The sequence below is a fragment of the Podarcis gaigeae genome, assembly GCF_964106915.1.
Source record: "Podarcis gaigeae genome assembly, chromosome: 7".
Classification (NCBI taxonomy): Eukaryota; Metazoa; Chordata; class Lepidosauria; order Squamata; family Lacertidae; genus Podarcis; species Podarcis gaigeae.
The window spans coordinates 45958900-45978534 of record NC_139683.1 but is presented as its reverse complement, the minus strand read 5'-3'; the positions used below and the strand labels follow the sequence as shown (position 1 = coordinate 45978534).

The 19635-nt window shown below is 37.7% G+C and overlaps 1 protein-coding gene and 1 long non-coding RNA gene across 3 annotated transcripts in view; one reads left to right on the top strand and one right to left on the bottom strand.

Annotated features, from left to right (window-relative positions):
- Positions 1-19635, top strand: part of MIB1 (MIB E3 ubiquitin protein ligase 1) — a 44012-nt gene that overhangs the window by 14535 nt on the left and 9842 nt on the right. For both annotated transcript variants that reach the window (XM_083748230.1, XM_083748231.1), the window contains exons 10-16: positions 24-131; positions 1516-1713; positions 3234-3385; positions 13666-13798; positions 15470-15556; positions 16736-16897; positions 18173-18354. In XM_083748230.1, coding sequence (XP_083604356.1) covers positions 24-131; positions 1516-1713; positions 3234-3385; positions 13666-13798; positions 15470-15556; positions 16736-16897; positions 18173-18354 — 1022 coding nt within the window. The remainder of the gene's footprint in view (positions 1-23; positions 132-1515; positions 1714-3233; positions 3386-13665; positions 13799-15469; positions 15557-16735; positions 16898-18172; positions 18355-19635) is intronic.
- LOC310848800 lies at positions 3790-13659 on the bottom strand. The gene is made up of 2 exons (XR_014566619.1): positions 6257-13659; positions 3790-5800 (listed from the first exon to the last, which is right to left on the bottom strand). It is a non-coding gene; the product is annotated as an uncharacterized lncRNA (long non-coding RNA).

Below are 19635 nucleotides of genomic sequence, written 5' to 3'. Positions count from 1 at the left end.
CTTGATTTATCATGTATTTCCAGGTGAATGGGCAGTGTGCAGGACACACAGCTATGCAAGCTGCTAGTCAGAATGGGCATGTTGATATTTTGAAATTGCTTCTGAAGCAGAATGTGGATGTAGAAGCTGAGGTATTTAAATATTTAATTTGTCAACTAAATGCTACTAATAGAAGTCACTTAGTGTTACATACTGATTTTAAACTTTCAGATCAGTCATTTATAAATGTTTCTGGCTAAGGAATATTTTTACTTTTTATGACTCCTTTTATTGCAATCTGTTTAATTTGATTGTTTTCAGTCTTTTTAAGCAAAAACACCATAGCCTTGGGGCATCTTAAAAGACTAACAGACATATTAATAAACTTTTGTGGACTATTGTCCACTTCATCTGATGTATTCAGTATTATCCTATTATCCTGAGTTGCAGGTATGTACATATATGCCTGTACCTTGGGGAGAGGATTGTAAACAGTGAGGTCAGAACGAAATGAAATGCAGAAAAATACGAATTGTGATAATTACATAGTTTAACAGCGGCCATTCAAGAGATGAGACATCCATATTGTGATAGGGACTGCACTTTCAAGTGAAGAGGCACAAAACCCATGTTCTGCTGCTTGTGCTGCCCTACTAAACCATAGAGTTCTGCCCTAGTCATTGCATTGTAACTTCACTAGACTATTACATGGAATAGTTGTACATTTTAACAGCAAAATAACTGGTGTGATGCATAAGTAGTGCAATTTGTGTTGTTCACATCTTGCCAAAATGTCACATGGACTGTACTTTATACAGTATTCTCATTTATTCTTTTTCTAACTATTAGGATAATTGTGATGTTTTATACCATTGCAGCATTTTCCTTTGTGGCAATTTATTTATTTAATAAACCTCTTTTTCAAAAGAAATATATAGGCAGTATACAACCTGTACAATATAATAAAAACAGTAAAAGTATCCATAAAACATAAATAAAACATCAGTAGATATTGGTTGGTTCAATAACGAAATTCATGTTGTGAAGACCTGTATAAGACAGTTTTGCTATTGGTATAAAGGTAAAGGTAAAGGTACCCCTGCCCGTACAGACTCTAGGGTTGACAGACTCTAGGGTTGTGCGCCCATCTCACTTAAGAGGCCGGGGGCCAGCGCTGTCCGGAGACACTTCTGGGTCACGTGGCCAGCGTGACAAAGCTGCATCTGGCGAGCCAGCGCAGCACACGGAAACGCCATTTACCTTCCCGCCAGTAAGCATTCCCTATTTATCTACTTGCACCCGGGGGTGCTTTCGAACTGCTAGGTTGGCAGGCGCTGGGACCGAGCAACGGGAGCGCACCCCGCCACAGGGATTCGGACCGCCGACCTTTCGATCGGCAAGCCCTAGGCGCTGAGGCTTTTACCCACAGCGCCACCCGCGTCCCGCTATTGGTATAGAAAGTGCTTAATCATGAGCCAGAGTTATTGTCCAGTTCAAGAGTAATATGACTAATTCCACTGAATCTTGATCATTTAGGACAAAGATGGAGACAGGGCTGTTCACCATGCAGCTTTTGGTGATGAAGGAGCTGTAATAGAAGTTTTGCACAGAGGCAGTGCAGATCTTAATGCTCGCAATAAACGTAGACAGACACCACTTCATATTGCTGTTAATAAAGGTCATCTCCAAGTAGTAAAGACATTACTGGACTTTGGTTGCCACCCCAGCCTCCAGGTAATTTAAGCTCCTGTTTATTATTTGTTTTGATACAATAAAATGTATGGAAATGTGGAGTTTTTGAATGTACATAAATAACATTAAAGTTATAAAATGGGATCTGCCTCCAAATTTCCATATAATTGTTAGATTTGAGCAGTTTTTCTTGTTGTATACATTGATATGTATATGGAAATATATGCAATTATGACCTTTAACATGCATTATAACATTGATCTATGCAATCATAACCTTGATTTGTTGCCATTATTTCTTCGATTTGACTTGAACATGTTACTATCAGTTCAGTTGTTGCTCTTCTGTGGTGTTTAATAGTTTAGATCATAGACAGACAACTTTTGTAATCTCGGGGATCTTCTGCTATTGATTGAAACAGTATCTCTCAAATTTCAATGAAGTTGGTTTCCTCTGATAGTAAGGGCTTCATCGTTTATTAATGAGTGCATGTATGTTCAGTGATAGCATGGTGTGTTGATGTATTACATTGCAAGATGTTATCTAGAGATCTGGAGAGCTGTGGTGCAATCTGGAGTGCAATCATATCGGTATACTGATGGCACCCAACGCTCTCCCATCAGATGCCAGGAAGGCAGTGGAAAACTCTTAGTCAATGTTGAGAGGCTGTAATGAACTGGATGAGGGTGAACAAGCTGATCTGGAAATGGGTGTTCAACCTCTTCTGGATGGGATAGGTATCACTTTATCAGGTTTACAGTCTGGGGACACTTCCATTCACAGCTGTGCTCCTGCAGGCCAGTTTATGGCTGTAGCGAAGCATGCTTTGGTATATGCTTTGATTATGTCGACATTGGACTATTTCAACACACTATACAAGAGGTGTCTTTTAAATAGTGTGTGGAAACTACACTTAGTATTTACAGATACTACAGATACAATTTCCAAACAAATGACAAAATAACTATTGGAATTCCTCAAACATAGATGGAAATGTATTAGACATTTTCATCATTCCACTGTAATATATGCTGCTATTCAGATGAACCTTACAAAGCGGTTTACATAGAAACAGTAAGCATAAATTTAAATTGTAGAATGAAGCAACAAAAAGGAAGCTACAAAGGGGAAAAGTTATATTGAAAGTTGTATTTCTCCTCCCCTCAGGGCAAGATAGGTATTCCAGTAGCCTACTGGAATAGTTTAGGAGAAGGCAGGACCACTTCAGCTGAAATATAGGGAGCTAGATGCTAGATGATGGACAGCTCTCCAGTATTTTCTATCTTTTCCTTCTCCCCTCATGGCATGATAGTCCTTAGATAGCCCAGTGGTGGTATTGGAGTGGGGAAAGCAACCTCAGCTGAAACATAGGGATTAAAAGATCATAGTATTTTATCAAAAGTTACATTTTGCATTGATCAAGTTAACATTCGTGTTTTTATGTTCTGTATACAGTAAATGTAATCTTTATATAACACAAATTACTAAATGTAACTTTCGCATCAGACGTTTTCTCTGCAAATATGCAGTATAAGCAGGAATTAACTAATGCCTATTTTTAGGATTCTGAGGGTGACACACCCCTTCATGATGCAATAAGTAAAAAACGTGATGACATCTTGGCCGTACTTTTAGAAGCTGGAGCAGATGTTACTATTACAAATAACAATGGATTTAATGCTCTCCATCATGCTGCACTAAGAGGAAATCCAAGGTACAGTAAACATTTGTTAGTTCCTAAAGTTCAGCAAGAAAAAAAAATAGATTTCATTGTGGGAAAGACTATACATTTTTTCAGATGCAAGTTTCATTTGTACATTATGGCTTTTCTGTTGCTAGGTGGTTTAAATGTTCCCAGCAGCCCAAGTGAGCATTGCAGAACTGGTTTCGGGAGTCAAATGGACTCCCGGAACGAATTAAGTTTGAGAACCAAGGTTCCACTGTAATATATGCTGCTATTCAGACACAATGCAGGGCCTGTGTACACATGTGCAGTTTATATTATGATATGTTTCATGTGTAATTGCATTTGTATTTCCATCCCACCTCAATCCTTTATTTTTATCCTGTGTTGTTAACTGCTGCCCATGTTTATCTGATTGCCACCATAATTCCTTCTTTTTGGACTCTGATAATAGCCATCATGTGGGGCTGCTTAGGCTACCAGTACATGGCTATAACATATTATTGTGTTGAGAATGAAATTGTATTCTCATTGCTTAAAAATTCAGGTAACTGAATAGGTCGAGAAGTGATATATTTGAGGCATGCTGATAGAAACCATGAAGAGGATTGATATAGAAGAGCCTTGGAATGAAATAGCTAGTAACTGATGTATCAAAACCATGACACTGGTCCTCAAAGTTAGAAATAAAGACACATTTCCCAAGTATTAGAGTTGCATAAGAAAATGCTTCCCAGCACCTCATTCCTCCACAACTCTCTGCTGCCATAATTCTGCAGCTCTCAGAAGGCTGTAGGTACACTGTCGTTTACAGTGCCACCTGTTGGTAGATGCCACTGCAAACTAGTGTGAAGACAGCCTAAGAAAAATATATACTAGAAGAGATTATATGGGACCTGCACTGTGCAAAACAGCATTTGGAAACTTTTATAGCTTTGGATGGCCTGCTGCCCTGCTCTTGAGCAGGAGATTCTATGCCCCTATATGGCAGCTGGTGATAGAACTACAAAGAGACCTTCCTCTGCATATCTTAACACCTGAAAAAGTCTGTAAGGATGGAGGTTGGTAGAAAGAAAGGCCCTTAGTTGAGCTTTAAACACTAATATGAGCACCTTGAATTGGGCGCTTGTAAATGAACTGGCAGCCACTGCAGCAGTTTTAAAACAGAGGTTATAAGACTTCTAAATAGAATCCCAGCCAGTAATCTGCTGCATTTTGGACCTATTGAAGTTTCTGAATTGTCTTCAAGGACAGCCCCAAATTGAGTGCATTGCAATAGTCCACAAGTTACTGTAGCTAAATAATTACACTAGCAAGATCCTTATATCATTAGTTATGTATTCACTGAGTTTTATGCACATCGACCCTGTAAAAATGTCATGCTTACATTATGGGCCCAGAGTTGGGATAGTTGGACCCAGTGGGCAAGAAATAATTCAGGTCATTTTGCTTGGCATAGGCAATCTCTGCATCTGTGTGGTCCGGCCCTCATTTTTTATTAAAAAAATATTAACCATTTGTGTATGACTCGTGTGTGTGTGTGTGTGCGCGCGCGCTACTGTTCAGAGGAAATGAAAGCAATATTTTAACTATGTTGTAAATGTATTGTTTCTTTGCTGCACGAACTCACAACAATGTATTTCAATAGAAATATTAGTTCATCTCTCCCATTCTAATTTTGGTCCTATAACTGTATCCTAGAAGGTGATGTTTAAATAAATGCCAGAGTCCTGGCATTTAATATTTTTCTATAAATCTTAGCATTTCTTAGAAGTATAGCTTTGCTTTGCATGCTGGTTCCTGGAGAAGAGATTGTAGCTGCTTTTCTCCTCCTCTGGTTTTCTTCCTGCTGTGAATTTAGGCATGGTTTGGCTTAGTTCCATACAAGTCATGAGCTGTAACAAAGTTTATTGAAGGTTTGAAGCTTGTGATTTGTCAAGAAAGAGAAACTATGAGCCTGGTTTCAGATGACATGTTAAACCAAACCACATTTTAGTTCACAGCACCAGCATGACTGGATAGAGAAGCAAAGCAGCTGCAGTCTTCGCTTCATGTGCTAAGTCATAGTCTGTCTTAGTATTATGTGCAAACCAGGTCATAGTTAATTTAAAAGTGAATGCTCTTCATGTCTGCTCAGAACTTAAACTCATTAAACTCAATGGGATTTATTTCCAGAAAGATGTACTTAAGTTTACAGTGTACTTAAGTTTGCTTAATTTGTTCCCGTTGCTTACACAATTACTTTTTATCTGGACACCGATTGCTTTCCCAAAGCTTTAGTAAAAGCTATTCTACTTACTTTGTACTTCTAGTCATGTGATAACTATAAAATTAGACTGCCTGCAATGCTTTCCCCTGCTCTTCTTTGAATTTATTAACAAGCTTATCAACTCAGTCTTTAGATCCTAGTGCTTCAGCCCTGGAATAATGCCATTACACTGCTACCTCAGTTTACATATGCTTCAGGTTACAGACTCGGCTAACCCAGAAATATTACCTCAGGTTAAAAACTTTGCTTCAGGAAGAGAACAGAAATCGGGCAGCGGCAGCAGGAGGCCCCATTAGCTAAAGTAGTGCTTCAGGTTAAGAACAGTTTCAGGTTAAGAACGGACCTCCAGAACGAATTAAGTACTTAACCCAAGGTACCTTTGTAGTTACTTTCTCCAAACTATGACTTGATATAGATAGGTAGCCGTGTTGGTCTGCCATAGTCAAAACAATCACCCATTCCCACCACCCTTCTGAGTAATACCCCTCCCCACCTTCTCACTATATAGAAGGGTCTGGAAACTTCTGTTTCAGTGTATCTGAAGAAGTGTGCATGCACACGAAAGCTCATACCAAGAACTGACTTAGTTGGTCTTTAAGGTGCTACTGGAAGGATTTTTTTTTTGTTTTGACTATGACTTGATATATAATAGTTGCATGTTAACCGTATCAATTTGATCTGATTTAATAGGATAGTTTTTGATCCCATAATGCCCTTGTGGAAGAGTACTACTATCATAGATTCATCTCATCTTAAGCTTTTATAGTGGTGCTTGATATCTGTATTGGCCCTTTGGTGTTGAAAAAACACTGTAGTTTCATTTTCATCTTTGTTAGTTTTTGTAGAACACAATAGAAAAGAGGTCTTAGTGAATGCTTGCTACTCTTTAAACTTAATTTGAGTTGTACAAAGATAGTATTAAAATAGAGGAATTGTAGCACAAATATATTTACATGTATTTTGCATTTATTTTATAAAAACTGACATACATTTACTCTTTAAAAAAAAAAACAGTGACATAAAGCAAGAGGAACTATTAACTTCAAATTCATATTGATATACAATAAGAATGTGCGGATGAGACACAATTTCCAATATTGTGGATTTTGGTTTGGAAGTGAGGTCCCTACTATAAGTTTGCCAGGAATAGATGCTGGTGGTCAGTTTTTGATAGTTTGTTTGCATTCATGTGCTTGACTGCTTTTAAAAAGCCTTCTTTTTCTTGAATATTATTTCCATTATTAACATATCTTGTTGATGAAAGCATTTGTCCTGTAGTGATCAATACATAGCTACAGCTGGTTGAAGGGGACCAAATCCATTAAACAAGTGATTTGGTTCCATTTTACCAGCTTTAGCAAAGCATTGAAGTTTAAGAGGCATACAATTGTTTCCATGTTGTGTTCATTAAAGTGTTATTGTGTGAATACAAGAGCTGTATGCGGTATATATTCCTTTTTAAATTTACAATTTTCCAAAGTTTCCCTAAATGGCTCATCTTTCTATAATAAAAAGTTCAAAAAAGTGAAACTCCAAATGTTAAACAATAGGAGAAAACACTTTCGTGGCTTGCAATAGTTGATTTTGTTCTCTTTGTATGTTTTTTGTGATCGTAACTTCTAATCATAATAGAAGATTCATAAAAGAAGATTTTAAGTCATGGCCTTAAAATTGAATGTTCTCGTGAATGTTGAACTATTTAATACTAGTAATGTGTTTCTCTTGGCTATCAGGTATCATATTTATCTCCCAAGGGGATTACTTCAGTTAAAGAGAATACTATTTTTATATTAGTTTGCTACTGCCACATTTAATTACAGCAGCTGTTGACAGAGAACTGATTACGGGAAGGTGAAGAAGGAGCAATGTTAGCTTGCTAGTGGTGTTCGACAAATGCTTCTATAGTTGTACTTTGGAACAACCTTGGTTCATATTTCCGTGTTCTATAAGGCCTTTTCTGTAGTAATGTTCATTCAATATAGAACATCTCTCTCTCTGTGTGTGTGTGTGTGTGTGTGTGTGTGTGTGTGTGTGTTTACATAAACAGTTCTTACCTCTCCTTGTTGTTTCAATTATCATAATACATAACCCTTGATATCAGAGTTAAAAGTGCATACACTTTTGATTTTGAAGAAATGTCAGTACATGCAGTAAATCAATATGATATTTAAAGGCTTACACTGAGCCAATCGAAAGGAAGGGTAATATTCAACTTATATATTAATAATGCATACATTAAATGTATCCTGCCAGCTTTGTTGCAGAGTGCCCTGGTGGTGATGAGATTTCTGTAAATATGCACTCATTCCTTGTTTTTATATACAGAAACGGCAAATATTTGGCTTAAACCTTGAGCAGCAATAAAACTGGTATCTATTTTTATCAGTTATATGGAAACTGTTGTACAGGTCCAGCTGCTCAAGTGTTCTTTTGGATGGCAATAGTTTCATGTACTAGCTATATCAGGATAAAAAGTGACCATGGAAAGAAGCATGGTAGCATTTGATAATGTCAGCATCTGTTATCCTTGTCAGTCAAATGGTTGAGATGTTTGAGTTACAACTGTGTCAGCAGATGTCCAGAGTTCAGCTTGTGCTTAGCTAGAATTCAACAGCTGACCTAAGTGATGGGGATGACATTATAGTGTGGCTATGTTCTAAGAGAAACAAGACTTTACCGAGTTCTATGCGATTTTTATCTAAGGTTTGTTTTGCTGCTTGTTTACAATACTGGTGCAGGAAAAGGTGCAAAGTCTGACTCATGTTAATGCTCAATTTTAAGAATGTGAGCCTTCAAAAGTTAATCTTTAATTTGTTGCTCAGGTGCCCTATTTCTAGAAATGAGCAGTGCTTCATAGAAATAAGCAAGGTTTGATTCCTTTACTGCTAGTGAATTCTTCTCTTAGATTATAAATTGGTTGATTGTAGTGTTAGTTATAATACCAGTGTTGCTTTACAAACTATCTTTAAATATTGGTTGCTGGCTAAAACAAAATGTGCTTGCAACATACACAAAAACTATAACCTTAAATTTCAAATCTATATAATAAGAAACATTCACATCTTTAATATAATCTGAATTTGAAAACTTTTGATATTTTTAACATTACTCCATTTAGTAACAGCTAGAATTTGCTTTTGAGAATCTGTACTACTTATGAATTGTTTGATATATGAAATGTTAATATGAGCTGAATTAATATATGTATTATGAATGTTTCTTTAAGGCTTCAGCTCTTGTTTTTTCAGATTTTACTTGGTTCTTGCAAGTAATAGTTTAGGGGTAGAGCAAGCATTTCATTTCTTAACTCTTAATCAGAAAACCTGTTTAACAAATAGCAAGGTAATTTCATATTTTGAGGTTCAAATTTTCCCTCATGATATTCAGATTTAATCTACCATCTTTAAATTTCTCAAAACTTTAATTAGCATTCTTCTGATTTTTGAAAACAAGCCTTTGGGAACTAAAGACATAAGGTTGCTGACATATGAAAGCTTTACACATGAAATGAATGAGAATTTAGAGATGGCTACTTGCAACATAAGCAAGTATATGATGCCTTATGGCTTAGATGGCATTGTGCCATAATATCAAATCCACTTACCCTGAGTTTTCAGCTATTTTTTTTTTTTAAAAAGGTTATGACCCTCAATTGATTAGTAGTGATATTCTCACACCTACATGCTTACACAAGTGTCATGTTTTTATTGTTTATTCTAGAGATGTTGATTTTATTTTCTTAGGATAGATTTAGGATAGGAAATGAAGTGTCTGCTTCTACAACCAATATTACTCTGGCAATGAAGATATATGCAACACTTAGACAAATGTTAATGTTTCACAAATTGTACTACTATTCACCTGATCCTTTCACCCAAATACGACTAAAGTGGATTCCTCATTTTTTGATCCGCTTAGTTCAGTTTTCTTTTAGTTGTAGTTCATACCTGCCAAAAATACATACTTCTTTACATTCCATAATATTGTATCTGCATATGGGTACATAAAGAAGTATGTGCTCTGGACAGGTTTTAACAGCTGCTAATTGCCAGTTGAAACTGAAAACATTTTTTCTTTATCCTAAAGTGCAAAATAATTGTTCCCAATTAATTTCAGGAACTGGTTTTTGTTTTAATCTGCTGGTGAAGCTAAAATTCACAGTGTAGTTTACCTGCGCAGCAGTTCAAAGCATATTAAAAGTCATTGTTTGTCTATGAGGATTTCAAGTACTTGTCTGGACTTCTGTTTCTTCTTACTGTCAATTAAGCTTGCATATGAAGAATAATGTGCCTTCATCAAAAGTTGGCTGTACCAATTATATCCATGAAATGGGATGTTGTACTCCACTTCGAGCTTGGTTTGTTGGCTGTCTGTATCCATATTTAATTCTGTTCATTCTAGAAGCTGACGGCAATTATCCAAATGAAATGGAAATATTTTCTTTGTAAAAATCCCAATGCTAGTAGTTTGTTGTAGCTCCCACAATTTTTTTTATCGGGTTATTGAAGATGATGCTGAGTACAAAATTCAAAGCGGGTGACGGGAAATCTTCTAAATGTTAGGATTTGGCCTATAGTTGGCTCTAGTTCATGGATTGTGAGCTGGTCCTTACTGAACACTTAGGAAATAGTTAAGTTCATGCAATAGTTCCTATATTTGCAATACAGAGTCATTCGCCAGCTTACTACATTTACTATATCAGATATATTGCAATATTTAGCCATCTAATTAATTCCATCTCTTTCTGTTGAATCTGTTAGTGTGGCATAGAAATTACAAGATCAGGTGGCAAAAACCTATAAAATTTGTTTGTGGGGTCAGCTATTTTTAAGAGGTGAAATGTATAAATAACTGTTTTGAAAGATGCTTAATTGCATTTGTGACATTGATCTGTGATCTGAACAAGGAAATAGGTTCTCATAAGTATTAATTTAGAGAAAAGCTTGGGTAAAACATCTAAATGGTAGTCAGGCAAGAGCAAAACCATGTATGTTCAATTTCTGCAGCCCATGACAAAAAGCTAGTGCAGCTGATAGAGAGCAAATCAGAGCCTAGCAGTAGCTAGCACAGTACTACAAGGAAGAACAGCAATGCAGCATAAGAATTATAACTTGCTTGTTTTCAGATTTGAACTGGATTGTAATAATGCTTAAGAATAAAATACCTTTAATGTTCTCTTTTAGTAAAAGTGTTGTGCAATTAATGCATTGCCATCCTTTTTCCTTACTGTAATAAAATGGTCACAAAATGCTAGCTAGATGTGGTTTGAAAGGGAGAACGAGGTGATGCATTTCTCTAAAATTAATACTTTTAGAAATTGCTTAGATAGCAATGGATGCAATGTTCTAAAATACAGCTAAGACAAGATTTCTTGTCAAACAGGTACCTGTCTATGGTTTTAGGTTAAATAGGATTTTTCCAAATTTACTCTTTACAGATGCTTGATACTTAAACACACTGGCAATAAGTGTTAACTACAATAGAGATTAACAAAAACAGTCCATTAAATGATACATGCAGACAGGAATCCTTTAAACATGTGGAATAATTTAGGACTTCTAATGCTCTGTTACCTGTAAGCTTATCATGCAGCATTTGCAGTTGGAAGAGAGGTAGTGACCTAGAGAGAGACATCAGCAGCAGCCATCTCATCTTGAGCGTTCACTCTATTCGCTGATTCAGCTCTTCGTTATGTGGGAGGGGGAGCAGTGAGAAGGTGAAAGTGAATACATATTTCACTTTCTAAAATAGTTACATCTAAAACGTAAACAGGCATTTTAATAGGTATCTGCTATGTGGATGCGTGGAAACAAGTTCCTTGTGGCTGCAAGACTGAAAGTAAAATATCCAGGGTAAGGCTGCTAGGAAACCCAAAGCAGGACAAAGTCTTCTTGTTTGTCAGTTGAAAACAACGGAAAAAATGTTCACAAAATCTTAAAAATTAAGCATGCACCTGCATCTCCCCCACCCCTTCCCAATAAAGTATTTCCCCCTTCCTTCACTTCAGATGTTACGCTTCGTCTCTCTTCTTCCTTGGGTTTTAGTTTCCAGCCAGATTTGTTGTAGCTATTTTCTGTCTTCAGATGTCGAATAGATGTTGTTAAGGTCAGGGCTCCCACATACATGCTATTTCGACTGGATCTATTTGCCTCTCAGAGTGAGCGAGCAAAACTGTTTCAGCTTTATAGGCAGCTAAGCATTCAAAACATCCACTCCCAGGCAAACAGACTCTCTTCTGCCTCTCTCTTCCCTGACCATATTTAGTCAACCATTGCAAAAAATAGTATCTCGGCTGTTGGTTGCAGTTCCAGGGGCAGAACGTGGCTCTATCTTTCTTTCTCTATTGATTGTTCATCCTGCAGTCCCAACAGTGCTCAGTCATTTGTGCTGATATGTTTTTAGCAATGTCAAATAAAGTGAGGTATTCTCTTTCTACTTAGGTTTTTCTAGATTTTTTTAATCTTGAATTCACAAGCCTCGAGCATCTGTGACTCTGTTTTGAGGCATTAGACATCAAAACGAGGGGAAAGATACAGAGGAAAAACTAAGGAATAAGCAGCATTTAAATGTAATGCCATTTTAGAAATACTTCTGTGTGTGAAAAATTAAAATTTGAAGAATTGAACCGAAATCTATTAATAAGCAAGATGGAAAAACTGCTTAGTTTTATTTTAAAATATTTCGTGGTGCAAGGGCAGTTGAGCTTAGGAAATACTGCAGTATATCTTATGAATAGTGAAAACAGCAGACAAAACAATATATTAAACGTGGCTAAAAAGATGGTGTTTCCTATTCATCTCTTGATAAAATACCTTCTTGCAAGCAATTAGGGGTGGACTCCAATCAGATGGACAAGTAATTTCTATGCAGTATTCCTGTAATCACAGCTCTCCATTTATGGAAGGACTGCTGAAGGGAAGGATAGTTATTGCTGTTGCAGGAAACTCCCAACATGCAGCGTTCAGAAAAGGGGGTAGAGAGGATGTGGGGGACAGCATCCCTTATTAAATGTTTTAAAATATTTGAAAGGAATAATGTGTTAGAAATACAATATGTAAGTGCAATATAAAATAATTGACAAATAAGAATTATTTAACCTTAGCTATATCACAAGGATTTCTTGGTATTACCTGTGCATGCCTTTTTCCATGTTGCAACCTGCAAATTTCAGATGGATGATAATTAGATAGATAATGGTTATTTTCTCTGGTGGCACCCCATGTTTGGATTCTCCTGCCTAGGTCCCTCCACTGTTTAAATATATTAATTAAATATATGTAAGGTATAACACACATGCATTTCCTTTCTGTACTCCCCTAGCAGCACCTTCTGTTCTAACCAAAGTACTAGGTTCCATGTATGTTCTTGGGAAATTATCATAGTTTAAAGGCTGGGGAAATTTTCTAAAGAAAAAAGCAGTGGAGCACTGTTGCTGCCATAGAATCTTGTATCTGAATTCCATTCATATAAGTTAATAGGAAGAAAATATGTAGTGTCAGTCTAGCAGATTGAAGCACACCAGGTGGTACATGAGCTGCATGAACATCATTCCGGAATGTGAAGTAACTTAATCACAGGGAAGAAGCTGAGATTGAGGGCAGGGTTGGAAGTAGACATTCTACATATGTACTTCTGTAAAAAAAGTATTTTCTTTCTTCAGGCCAACCCCATATCACTGCATAATTAGGACTTTGGTGCAGCATCATCTTCATGATAAATGTTGGGAAGCTGTTTATAATTTATTACTTCTGGAATGTAATAATGTCCTTTTTGCATAGTTCTCATTGACCTTGAAAGTTAGGATGAAAATTTAGTAAAATTCAAAGAATCTCGCTAAAGTGATTAAAAATAACTTACTTAGAAAAGAATCCCAACAGATTTTGGGAGTATGTGGATACTAGAGTAGGCACAAAGAAAAACAGGAGTCCTTTTGCACGAATGGATTTCCGTTATGGAAACCGGAGGAATGTTGCCCAATATCTGCAACTTGACCATTGGACCATTACAGGATAACAATACAGTACTTTATATTTTATTTCAGTGCAATGAGGGTGTTACTGTCTAAGCTCCCAAGACCATGGATTGTAGATGAGAAAAAAGATGATGGCTATACTGCCTTGCATTTGGCAGCACTTAATAATCACGTGGAAGTGGCAGAACTCTTGGTGCATCAGGTAAGGGTTGTTTTTTTAAAAAATATACTTTGGCAATATTTTTTTTAAAAGATATCTCCAAAACTTTTTTTCTATGCCAGTTTGCCTTTTAATGAGTTAGATCATTTGTACATGAGTATTTGTACAATGAATATTGTCTACTCTGTCACTGACTTTCCATGGTGTCTGGAAAAGTTCTTTATCATTGCCTGCTACTTGAGGCAACTGTGGAAATACCAGAAGTTGAATCTAGGATCTTTTGCACGCAAAGCACCTATTCTTCTAGAGAGCTGTTGCCCTGTCCATAATCCATGCAACACTGGTTTGTTTGCAGAGGTAGATCAATGGAATACACACAGATTCTGAGGGATCTGTTTTGCCAGTTCAGATATGACAAAGTTATATTTTCTACGTTATATAAGTGTATTTTACGGTGACCCTGATTTTTTAGTGATTAACATTTTTGTAAGAACATAAGAAGAGCCTGCCGGACCAGACCAATAACTCACCCAGTCCAGCATCCTGTTCTCACAGTGGCTGGCCAGATAGATGCCTATGGGAAACCTGCAATCAGGATTCATACACAAGAGCCCTCTCCCCTCCTGTGGCTTCTAGTAACTGCCATTGAGAAGCATTGCTGCCTCCAACTGTGGAGGCAGAGTATAGCCATCATGGCTTGTAGCCCTTGATAGCCCTCTCATGTTTTTGTTTAGGATTTTTTGAATCCTCTTTTAAAGTCATCCAGGCTGGTAGCCATCACTGCCTCCTAAGGAAGCGAGTTCCAGAGTTTAACTGTGTGCTGCATGAAGAAGTACTTTCTTTTATCCGTCTTGAGTCTTCCACTTTGAGCTTCATTGGATGTCCATGAGCTCTATAATTATAAGAGAGGGGGGAAACTTTTATCTACCCACTTTCCCCAGGCCACTTTCTCCACTTTCTCTAAACTAAGGAGTCCCAAGCACTGCAACCTTTCTTCACAAGGAAGTTGCTCAATCCCCTTGATCATTTTGGTTACCTTTTTCTGAACCTTTTCTAGCCCCTACAAATATCCTTTTTGAGGTGAGGTGACAAGAACAGTATTCAAATGTGGTTACATCATAAATTTGTATAACTGCATAATAATGCTGGCAGTTTTAATTCCTTTCCTAATTATCCCTACCATGGAATTTGCACTTTTCACAGCCGCCGCACACTAGTTAACCTTGCAGGAAGAAAGGCTCCCCCACTCCATTTTACCAGCTAGTCCCAGTGCAGCTTAAGTTGCGCATTTGGTAAGGTGCTCATTCAGAAGCAGCTGTCCTTATTGTAAGCAAGTGGGAAAGTTACCAACTGAATGTCTAATCTAGTAAGACATTTTGAGGGTTGTTGCTTACATTAATTCCATTTGCAAGTAGTGTTATGCTCTTATGTATAAATTGGGTTTTAAAGATGACTAATGGAAAGATCTAATGTGGTTTTCATGTCACATGATCAATATTTAATGTATGCTATTATAAATAGTTAGATATTCATTTGGTTTTAGCCTCATGAACTAATATGTAGATGAAATATTTTTTGGCTTTTGGGAACATGGCAAGGTGGCTTCATCTGTCCACCCCACTGCTTGCCCATGCACGTCCCAAGAAAAGGTCCAGTTCAGGATTTCTTGTTGGTTTTAATTTTAATAAGTAACAATTGAAACATCTCTTTCAGGGCAATGCTAACCTGGATATCCAGAATGTAAATCAACAAACTGCACTGCACCTTGCTGTAGAACGACAGCACACCCAAATAGTGCGGGTAAGGTACCAATAGTAGACCATAAGGCAGTTTCTCAGACTGTAGGTTACAGTTGCACAATTTGGTGCTTTTTTATTTTACCAGGCCACAAGCACACAATTCCTGTTGTGTGGACCCTGCAATATATATGCTTGCTCATTCTCTCTAGTATATATCATGCTTAAATTCTGTTCAAACACATATTGTCTGTTGCTATATTAACATTAAAAAAATGAAATATACACTTGCTTTTGATATTCTCGCTAGTTCTATTGTAGATTGAAAAGTAGGGTACATTGATTGATTTGCACAACAACACTTCTGAATTATGCCTTGTGGCTGTCCCAGAGGAAAATTCGGGATGAAATATTCCTAAGGCTTGTTGTAGCTTGTTCCTATCATCCTAATCTATGGTGTAGTGCGAGGTGGGGAAAATAATCTGAAATCAGATGGGGGAAGCCTGCACAGTGCAGTCTCACTCTTCCTGTACATTGTGGCCTGCACTGTTCTGGAACCCTGTCCCCAACCCCATGGAGAGACTTTGGAGGGGGTGTTAGGGCTTCAGCGAAAGAGGAAGAGCAGGTTTGGTTGTCTGACCTGCCTTCTGGTCATGCAACTATAACAATAATATAATAATAATTTATTATTTATACCCTGCCCATCTGGCTGCATTCCCCCAGCCATTCAACTATTAGATGCAGCCCATTCTTATCAGCTTGTTACTTAACTCTGACATATCAAATTGTATGCTAGTTATATTTCTTGAGATTAAAATTAGATTTGGTAAAAACGGAGTTTAAAGTATACAGTGGTACCTTGGGTTGCAAACACCTTGGGTTACAAACACCTTGGTTACAGACTTCACTAAGCCGAAAGTAGTACCTCGGGTTAAAAACTTTGCCCCAGGATGAGAACAGAAATCGTGTGGTGGCGGCATGGTGGCAGTGGGAGGCCCCATTAGCTAAAGTGGTACCTCAGGTTAAGAATGGTTTCAGGTTAAGAACAGACCTCCAGAACGAAATAAGTTCGTAACCAGAGGTACCACTGTATAGCGTAAAAGATACAAATAAGTCTGAACATAATTAAAGTGACTTTGCATGGCAAATTTATGTGCTATTGTGCACTTCAGAGTTTCTAATGTGTCTATGACTCATTATGTGAGAAAATAAATGTTCAAAATGTTGAATTGTTTCTCCTCAGCTTCTAGTTCGTGCAGGTGCTAAACTGGATATTCAGGATAAAGACGGGGATACACCCCTCCATGAAGCCCTGAGGCATCATACTTTGTCACAGCTTCGTCAGCTCCAAGACATGCAAGATGTGGGCAAGGTAGATACTGCTTGGGAGCCATCGAAGAACACAGTAAATAATTTGAATTTATTTATTTCTTCTCTACTATACTTTCTCTCTGCAGTATGTTGCAAGATCCTGTTTTGTTTTGGACTGCTTTCTGTTTTCTGAAAAGCAATTATTTAAAGATAATATTCCATTAAATATAAATGCCAATTGAGAATTAGTTTGGCATATTATCATGGACAACTTTGGTAGAAAAACATTTTTTTAAAATCCCCAAATATTTCTGATTTTGGTAATCAGCTTATATTTCGTTTTAAAAGTTCATAAAATGTCATTTGAATTAACAAGCAGTAATCCAGAACAAAAATGAGCTAAATAATTATAGTATGCATGGCTTCTAACTTTTCAGTTGTATGCTTTGTACTAAACGATAGAAACTGACAATAGAATTTATATATAAGTTTTAGATAGTATTTTGAGCATATTTGTCTGTGTGGTTGTATATGCTAGGAAAGTGAGTTAATTTTTATTATTCAAGTAGTTTTATTGAGGCAGAACAATAGGAAAAAATAACTACAGAGAAATTATGTGATTTTTATGGCAGTAGTGTTAACAGCAGATGGGGGTTAGAGTTGAACTTAAAAATATGGCAAATGCCAGAATTGTGCTGAGTTGCACATGAAGGGTTGGTATGTGGGATGAATGACTTGGTACAAAAGAACTGTCAACATCATGCATCATATCCAACACCAGTGCTCCACTAGTGCAGTGGACTTTCCCCGTGGGATTTCCTCCTCTTCTCATGTTCTCTGCAGCTCCCCATGCATACTCAAAATCAGCTCCATGGGGTAGGAGGACTCTAAGGAGCAGATTTAGATGGTATGTGGGGAGAGGGAGAGGAAGGGCAACACTTCCTGATCCAGAAAGCATTGAGAGAGCTTTAAAACCTTGATGGCGCTAGACTGTTAGATGCCCAAATTTATCCTTTGGGCTCTCTTTGGGGGTACACATTGCCTCTGTTCTCCCCCCCCCCCCAGCTCTCACAGCAAGTGAGCTGCTCAACCGGAGCAAAACCCACCATCCGCCATCTTCTGAGGCAACCTGGTAGTCCCACTCACTATGCCACTGTAACTCTGCACGTGCAGTGTTTGATACTACCTGAAGATACAGTCTTTCACTCTGTTCAAGGAACTTTGAAAAGAACTAACTGCATGAAGTTACACTTCAGGGCTAGTATTTGCTCAGATCTATTAATGATACAGTTTTGTCTTGTTGGTTTTGTTTTCTCATAAGATATTATTTTTCAGGTACATCATTAGTTGCGAATTTACTTTCTTTCAGTTGATAATGGGACTGGGTACTCAGGGAGCAGAAAAGAAGAGTGCAGCATCTATTGCCTGCTTCCTGGCAGCTAACGGAGCTGACCTTGGTATTCGTAATAAGAAGGGTCAGTCGCCCCTTGACTTGTGTCCTGATCCTAGCCTCTGTAAAGCATTGGCTAAATGTCACAAAGAAAAAGTCAGGTTTGTATTGTAGCAGCGCAATAGGATTAACCCACATTTCCTTTCCAATTTTCTGTTTGCTATAGAACAGCTGATAAAGTACACACACACACATATGTTGTAACCTGCCCTGGGACATTATGGGGTGAAGGGTGGGTAATAAACCTGGTAAATAAATAAGTACGTTTATCCCAATTCTAAGAGAAGCAAATAAAATTAAGGTAGATTTGCATTCTCACAATATTTAGTTTCATGTGAGCTAAATTGAATAGTGGTGTTCTCATTTAAGTTTCTTAATGTTTTAATGTATACAATCCTTGGTTTAGCTGACAAGCAAGGGATTAAGTCCAGCTCAGTTTGGCTGCAAAGACAGTCAGCCCTGGTATTTTGCAGGCATTGACTGAGAGAGGGATTTCTCCTGTATACAGTCAATACTTGAAAAATTCAGGCTTCTTTCTCTGCTCCTGATCACTTGATCAGAAGGGGAGAAAGAAGCCTTTGCTAGCCCTATGTCAAACACTTGGAGAAGCGCCAAGCATAGGGCTGACCGAGAGGGGAGAAAGGTTCCTTTTGCAAGCATTGACAATGAGAAGTTCCACTTGCTGTCAGTGCCTGCAAAGTGCAGACTACTTTCTCCTTTTCATTCCCATGGTGCAACACATGGGGCAGCAATGCCCCTTAAGATATGTACCTTGAGCTATGGTTCTCAAATGCTTGGGGTACACCATATGCAGGGGATTTGAATGGGCAGGCAGGACAACCATATGACATCATAATGACATGTGATACACAGGTGAGTTATTCTGCCCACAAGTTGTCCTGCGGGATGGGGCCTGAAAAAAATCAGCCCCTGGAGCCAAAATGTTTTCTCCACCCCAGGGCTAGTGGAAGCCTTTTCTTCAATCATTTATTTTATTTTGCCATTTACTTTTAATTAACATTTCATACAATGTTTTCATTTTTGAATTTTGAATTCACTGTCCACTGTGGCTATTCTGTGCCCTCAGCAACATTTTGAAATTGGTCAGAACTTTGAGATAGAAAATTACTTAATGCATGCTCCCTGTTCCAGATCACACAGGAAGTCAGGAATTTTTGAATATGAGCCATGATCAAAATCGGCTCTTCCATCCACATACACACTGTTGCAAATATTCTCCCAGGGGCAGCACCTTGTGTGTCATGGGATATTGGTGTAGAAAGCCCCTGACCATGCATTGGATTTTTGAGCTGCCTAGGAAACTTGCCAATTGAAGGAATGAGGTAAAGGTTCCTGTGCCCAATCTGAACTCTGTCTGCAGC